Below are 7124 nucleotides of genomic sequence, written 5' to 3'. Positions count from 1 at the left end.
AAACAGCAATGAGAAGCAAACATTGATGGGATTTATATGTCAAAGTGAAAGCTGCAATACCAATGTCGGGCATGTTATAAAACAGGAAATGGGATCTATTCGTTTCTGTGTAATGCAGTAATAATGTACTGTTAAAATTATATCTAAGCTGTGCTAACCCAACTGAATGCTAATGTTGGGAAAAATGGATTTAGTGAGCATGCGTGAGATGATTTGCATTAACATTATTTCTAGCACCGAGATCAGGTTATTTAGGAATTGGTGTTGGATGATCAGAATAGCTAATTGAAAACTTTGCTGCAAATGACCTTTTGGAAACAGTGAACTCAACTTTTTATTTGAAATTAGATTCACTACAGTACGGAAACAGGCCCTTCGGGCCAAAAAGTCCACTTCAACCCTCCAAAGAGTATTCCACCCAAACCGGTGTCCCTCTAATTAATGCACCTAATGCTATGGGCAGTTTAATATGGCCAATTCACCTGACCTGCACATCTTTGGACTGTGGAGGGAACCGGAGTATCCAGAGGAATCCCACGCAGACACGGGGATAATGTGTAAACTCCACGCAGACAGTCTCTCGAGACTGGAATCAAACCGGGGTCTTTGTTGTTGTTAGGCAGCAGTGCTCGACGATGAGCCGCCATGTTGTCTCTTTTGGTTTTCCGATATCCGAGTACACAGCAGTTTTTTTTTTGTTTTCTTTGAAGTAACAATTATGAATCTGAGTCACACAAGCCATAAAGGTGTGAGGCGAAAGTAAATACTGCTAACGGTGGCGATCAGAGTCGAAGAATGTGGTGCTAGAAAAGCACAGCCGGTCAGCCAGCATATTAGCAGCATGAGAATCGATGTATCAGGCATAGGCCCTTCATCAGGAATGAGGCTTATGGGCCAAGTGGGCTGCGAGATAAATGTGAAGGGGGTGTGGTGGGTTGAAAGTGATAGGTGATGAAGGGAGACAGAACTCCTCATCTACTGCATCCATTAAACCCGATTTGATCTTCTCTACATCAGCAAGACAGAACGTTAACTTGTGATCGTTTCAGAAACCATCTCTGGTACAGTCACACAGACCAACTTCACCACCTTGTGGTTGAACACTTTAACTCCTCCTCCCACTCCACCAAGGACATGTAGGTCCTGGGCCTCCTCTATTGCCAAACCCGAACTACCTGAGTTATGGAGGAAGTACGCCTCATCGTCCACAATGGGACCCTCGAACCACACTGGACCAATGTGGATTTCACCAATTTCTCTATTTCCCCCCTCCCAATTCATGCCAATCCAACGTTTCAACTAGGCACCATCCTCTTGAATGTTCCTATGTGTCCATCTCCCTTCCCACCTATCCATTCCACCCTCCTCTCCGACCTATCACTTGCACACGCACCCCTCATCTACCTATTAGGTCAAAGGAAGCACCTGAGAAAAACGTCAGGCATTGTCGTAAACCAGTGGATTCACAGAAATGTAGGACCCAGCAAAGGAGGACAAAAATACTGAGAAAAACATCATAAAGAGAAAAAGCATGCAAACATAATAACAACATATAAATTGCTAAAAAGCTTCTATCAATGTGAAACAAAAATAAAAACAAGGTGAAATGTGGAACACTGAGTGTGCGGACAGCATAATCTATTATAAGGAACAGAGACGTTACAGGGAATAGATACAGTTTCTTACTGTCTGTCTTCATGGAAGAATATCCAGAAATTCTCCTAGAAATACCAAGTGACCATGGGACTTGTGTAAGTAAAGTCTAAGATCGTGCTTATCAGTGATGAGGTAGCATTTGAAAAGACAGCTGGATTGAGTTTTGAAAAATCAGACAGACCAGATTTACTACATACATAAATGTCAGTGGAAGGAGCAATGGTCATATTGGTTGCATTACGGATTTTCACATTATTTTCTGACACATTTCAGAAAGACAGGTAGCCAATCAGGATAAGGGACAGTTATAAATATTATCTGCCAGTTTAAAAAAGAATGAATATGGAGAGTGGTGAACTACAGGCCAGGTAACCTGTCATCTGAAGAACATTCCACTAGATATATAGAAGGTAATGGCAAAACTGGGGGGGGCGGGGTTAGATAATGCATCGTGAAAAGAAAACCGTAAATTCTGGAAAGGGTGAAATTCTGGAAAGGGTGAAAATAGATAAGTCCCCTGGGCCTGATGGCATTTATCCTAGGATTCTCTGGGAAGCAAGGGAGGAGATTGCAGAGCCATTGGCCTTGATTTTTATGTCCTCGTTGTCTACAGGAATAGTGCCAGAAGACTGGAGGATAGCAAATGTGGTTCCCTTGTTCAAGAAGGGGAGTACGGATAACCCTAGTAACTATAAGCCGGTGAGTCTCACTATTGTTGTGGGCAAAGTCTTAGAGAGAATTGTAAGGGATAGGATTTATGAACATCTGGATAGGAATAATGTGATCAAGGATAGTCAGCATGGTTTTGTGAAGGGCAGGTCGTGCCTCACAAACCTTATTGAATTCTTTGAGAAGGTGACTAAGGAGGTGGACGAGGGTAAAGCGGTAGAGTGGTGTATATGGGATTTTAGTAAGGCGTTTGATAAGGTTCCCCATGGTAGGCTACTTCAAAAAATACGGAGGTATGGCATTGAGGGTGAGTTGGAAGTTTGGATTAGGAATTGGCTGGCTGGAAGACAGAGGGTAGCAGTTGATGGTAAAGGTTCATCTTGGAGAGCAGTTACTAGCAGTGTTCCGCAAGGATCTGTTTTGGGACCATTGCTGTTTGTCATTTTTATAAATGACCTGGAGGAGGGGCTAGAAGGTTGGGTGAGCAAGTTTGCGGATGATACGAAAGTCAGTGGAGTTGTTGACAGTGAGGAATGATGTGTCAGGTTACAGAGGAATATAGATAAGCTGCAGAGCTGGGCAGAAAGGTGGCAAATGGAGTTCTATGTAGGTAAGTGTGAGGTGATTCACTTTGGTAAGAGTAACAAAACGATGGGGTACTGGGCTAATGGTCGGATACTTGGAAGTGTGGTGAGCAGAGGGATCTTGGTGTCCATGTACACAGATCTCTGAAAGTTGCCACACAGGTAAATAGTGCGGTGAAGAAGGCATAGGCATACTGGCTTTTATTGGTAGAGGAATTGAGTTCCGGAGTCCTGAGGTCATGTTGCAGTTGTATAAGACTCTGGTGCGGCCGCATCTGGAGTATTGTGTGCAGTTTTGGTCGCCATACTATAGGAAGGATGGGGAGGCACTGGAACGGGTGCAGAGGAGGATTACCAGGATGTTGCCTGGTATGGTAGAAAGATCGTATGAGGAAAGACTGAGGCACTTGGGGCTGTTTTCACTAGAGAAAAGAAGGTTTAGGGGTGACTTGATAGAGGTGTACAAGATGATTAGGGGTTTAGATAGGATTGACCATGAGAGAACCTTTTTCCACGTATGGAGTCAGCTATTACGAGGGGGCATAGCTTTAAATTAAGGGGTGCTAGGTATAGGACAGATGTTAGGGGTAGATTCTTTACTCAGCGAGTCGTGAGTTCATGGAATGCCCTACCAGTAGCAGTGGTGGACTCTCCCTCTTTATGGGCATTGGATAGGCATATGGAGGATAGTGGGCTAGTGTAGGTTAGGTGGGCTTGGATCGGCGCAACATCGAGGGCCAAAGGGCCTGTACTGCGCTGTATGTTTTTATGTTCTATGTTCTATGACCCAGGTCAAATGTGAAAATAAAAACATTGACTGTAGCACTGTCACTGAAGATTTGACATTGTGTGCACCTGCACAGGTCAGTGCTGGCAAAAGTATATGTGCATGTATTTTAGTTTCTTTCTAAATTAACTAACAAAATATCAAACTAATTAAATAAGACCTTCCCTTATGCAGTTACCATGACTATGGTTCAGTGATCCAAACTCCTGTTCTGTCTGTACAATTGTAAATGTCTGAACTCTTGGTTTGTGCCTGCAGCTATGACTCACCTGAGCTCCCCGTGCTTACTCAACAGAATGCTGATGCACTGGTGCAATGTGGTCCAGTTTGATTGGTGGATGAGGACAGCCAAAAGGTAGGGTCGGAATGAGAGTAGCTGCAATCCTGGCTGACCAGTTATCTGGAGACAATTCAGAGTACAGGTAAACACAAGGACCAAAACAATGGCATCTAATGACACAAAAGATGCGGTGGTCGTAAGATCATAAGTTAAAAGCTTCTGCCATTTTACCTATTCACTTTAAACATTTTATGGTACATATTCCCCATGATTCCATAAACCTTTGGGATAGAGAATTTGAAAGATTCACAATTTTCGGCGAAGAAATTTCTCCTTGTCTCTAAATCTTAAGTGATCAGCCGCTAATCCTGAGATTGAGCCCCTCTGTTCTCGCCAGCAGAAGGAACCATAGTATCTACCCGATCAGGACCTTTCAGAATCTTGTAATGCAATGACAACATCTCTCAATATTCTCTGGTCATCAGAAGAACAAGTCAATTTACTCAGTCCCTCATATTGATTTGTGGCTTAAAAGAATTGTCCTATCAGGAGCATCTTTACTGTATGCCCTCCAAATTAAGTACTTTCTTCCTTAAATGTGAAGACCAAAACCATACACTGTATTCCAGGTGTGGTCTCACCAAAGCTTTGGACATTTATGGAAAGACTTCCTTATTCATGTACTCAAATTCTCTTGCAATAAAGGTCAACATGCTTTTTGCCTTCCCAACTGCTTGCTGTGCCTACATGCTGGCATTGCATTAATTGTACAAGTACACCCAAGCTACTCTGAAAAACATTTACCAGTCATGTATTTTAAATATTTTTTATGAAGGCAGATCCAGTATTCAGAAACTCTGCCTCAAATGATGGTAGCAGTGCAAGGACCTGGTCAGAACAGTCTTTTAGCTTTTAGACTGAAGACAGAGGGAATGGGTCGGTAATGCTTGGAATTGTGGACAGGCTTTCCTGACTTTAGGATGGGAATGACTTTGGAATGGTGCCAGATTTCTGGTATCATGCCAGTGTCAATGATGTTGGAAGTGAGTCTGGAAAGCTACATCCATTTATTTGCTACTTGTTCTTGAACAATTCTGGACAGGTGTCACTTATCCCGGTGACTTTCAACACCTTGCTCACCTCTTCAGAGATGAAGGTAGTGTTTGTGGAGTAACCTTATGAACAGTCTTTCTCATTTTATGGTTATTTTCAGAGGAGTTGCTGGTCTTAAGTCAACAGGATGCAATTGTACCTCCATTGACCCTTGGCATCTAATGTTGTGGTAGAGAGGTGATGCCAAGTCAGCAAAGCATATTCCACCACAACATTAGAAATCCAGTTGTTTGTGTGTTTCTCGTCACATTAATCTGCCTTCCCTCTTTGTCCTTCGTTCGCACTGATGTCGGGATTTCGGTTGGCTGCGAAGCAAAGACGGCGATGTTGGTGGTCCACGTGGGGAAAATTGAAAAGGCACGCACTCAGAAAACATTGTTTGCTGCAAGGTTTTACAGGGAGCTTCACATTTGTGCTAACTAGTCCTCCAGCCAACAGAAGAAATCTCACCACCAACACCGGCACTGGACAGTAAGTGGCAAACTGATTCAATTTCTCCAGCGCAAACAATCTTCAATTTGTTAATCGTAAAGAACTCCCCAATCGTACTGAAGTGAGATTTCAATGAATGCACATAACTGAAGCAGAAACACTCCAGGGTTAATGAGTTTGCTGATGTTCATTTAGTTAATTAGGCATAGCTGCCTACTCCTTGGTGTATGATATAATATTCCTTTAAAGTTTCTCACACATCATTAGTTTTTTTTTACCTTGTGATCGGCAAACAGGAGCTTTAGTTGTTGATCAGGACAGCAGGAAATAACCTCAGGGTCCAAGAGCTCAAACCAGTCAATAAACAGTCCTGACGCGGATACAGGTTTCAGCCTCTCTGCACTGCATAAGCAAAGAAAAAAGCAAAGCTGGTAAAATGCTGCAGAGTAACTTGGAGCTATCTGAAGGAATTCTAACTGGCAGAGTGAGGACAGATTCCAGCTAACATGGTCCACCAACTCTGTAGCAATGGCCAAAATGAACTGATCCACAGGCTTTGCGGCTATGTTACTTTGCCTGAAAGAAATCTAAACTTCTGTAATGTATGGATTGAATCCTGGAAACATACAAGTATTTGGAAGAGAAAGTTAACGATTTTCTTTATTTATTCTTGGGACGTGGGTGCTGATGGATCGGCCAGCATTTATTATTCAGCTGCAGCTGCTTTAGGGAATGAAGTGGTCAGCTGCTTTCTTTCATAGCTGCAGTCCTTGGGGTGTAGGGACACCCAAGGTGCTGTTGGGAAGGGTGTCCCAGGTTTTGATTCAGCTACAATGAATGAATGGCAATATGGCGCAAGTCAAGATGGTCTGTGGCTTGGAGGGGAACATGCACATGATGATGTTCTCACGTATTGGCTGCACTTGTCCTTGTAGGTCACAAAGGTTACAGATTGGAAGGCTGCTGCCAGAGGAATCTTGGCGAGTTCTTGCAGTGCATCTTGTAGATGGTGTACACTGCTGCCACTGTGCATTAGTGGTGAAAGGAGTGAATGTTGATGGTGGCAGATGGGGAGTGAATCAAGCAAGCTGCTTTATCTTGAATGGTGTCAAGCTTTTTGGAACTTAAATAACGAAGTGGAGAAAAATCCTTCACATCCAAATCTTGTGCCCTGTCGATGGGGAACCAGGCGTTTGGGAGAGAGAGAAGGTGAGTGAAGTGTCACAGAATTCCTACCGTCTGACCTAGTCTTGTAGCCAGAATATTTATGTAGTTTGTACAGTACAGTTCAGTTTCTGACCAGCGGGAACTGTCAAGGGACGAACATTATATTGTCTCTTGTTGGACACGGTAACTTGTGTGGTACAAATTGCCACTTATCAGTTGAAGTTGAGAGTGTGGTGCTGGAAAACCACAGCAGATCAGGCAGCATCTTAGGAGCAGGAGATTCAACATTTCGGGATAAACCCTTCATCAGGAATGAGGCTTGTGGATTGGGACTGAGAGATAAATGGGAGGGGGGTGAGGTTGGGGGGAGGTAGCTGGGAAAGTGATAGGTGGATGAAGGTGAAGGAGAAGGTGATAGGTCAGAGGGGGCAGTGTT

The 7124-nt window shown here is 43.4% G+C and overlaps 1 protein-coding gene across 4 annotated transcripts in view; it reads right to left on the bottom strand.

Moving 5' to 3' along the window:
* Positions 1-7124, bottom strand: part of ints1 (integrator complex subunit 1) — a 120893-nt gene that overhangs the window by 30931 nt on the left and 82838 nt on the right. For all 4 annotated transcript variants that reach the window (XM_043711842.1, XM_043711841.1, XM_043711839.1 and 1 more), the window contains exons 35-36: positions 5800-5923; positions 3966-4096 (exon numbers count right to left, since the gene is read on the bottom strand). In XM_043711842.1, coding sequence (XP_043567777.1) covers positions 3966-4096; positions 5800-5923 — 255 coding nt within the window. The remainder of the gene's footprint in view (positions 1-3965; positions 4097-5799; positions 5924-7124) is intronic.

This window comes from Chiloscyllium plagiosum, chromosome 21 (genome assembly GCF_004010195.1).
Source record: "Chiloscyllium plagiosum isolate BGI_BamShark_2017 chromosome 21, ASM401019v2, whole genome shotgun sequence".
NCBI classification, from domain to species: Eukaryota; Metazoa; Chordata; class Chondrichthyes; order Orectolobiformes; family Hemiscylliidae; genus Chiloscyllium; species Chiloscyllium plagiosum.
This window is presented reverse-complemented; position numbering and strand designations above follow the sequence as displayed.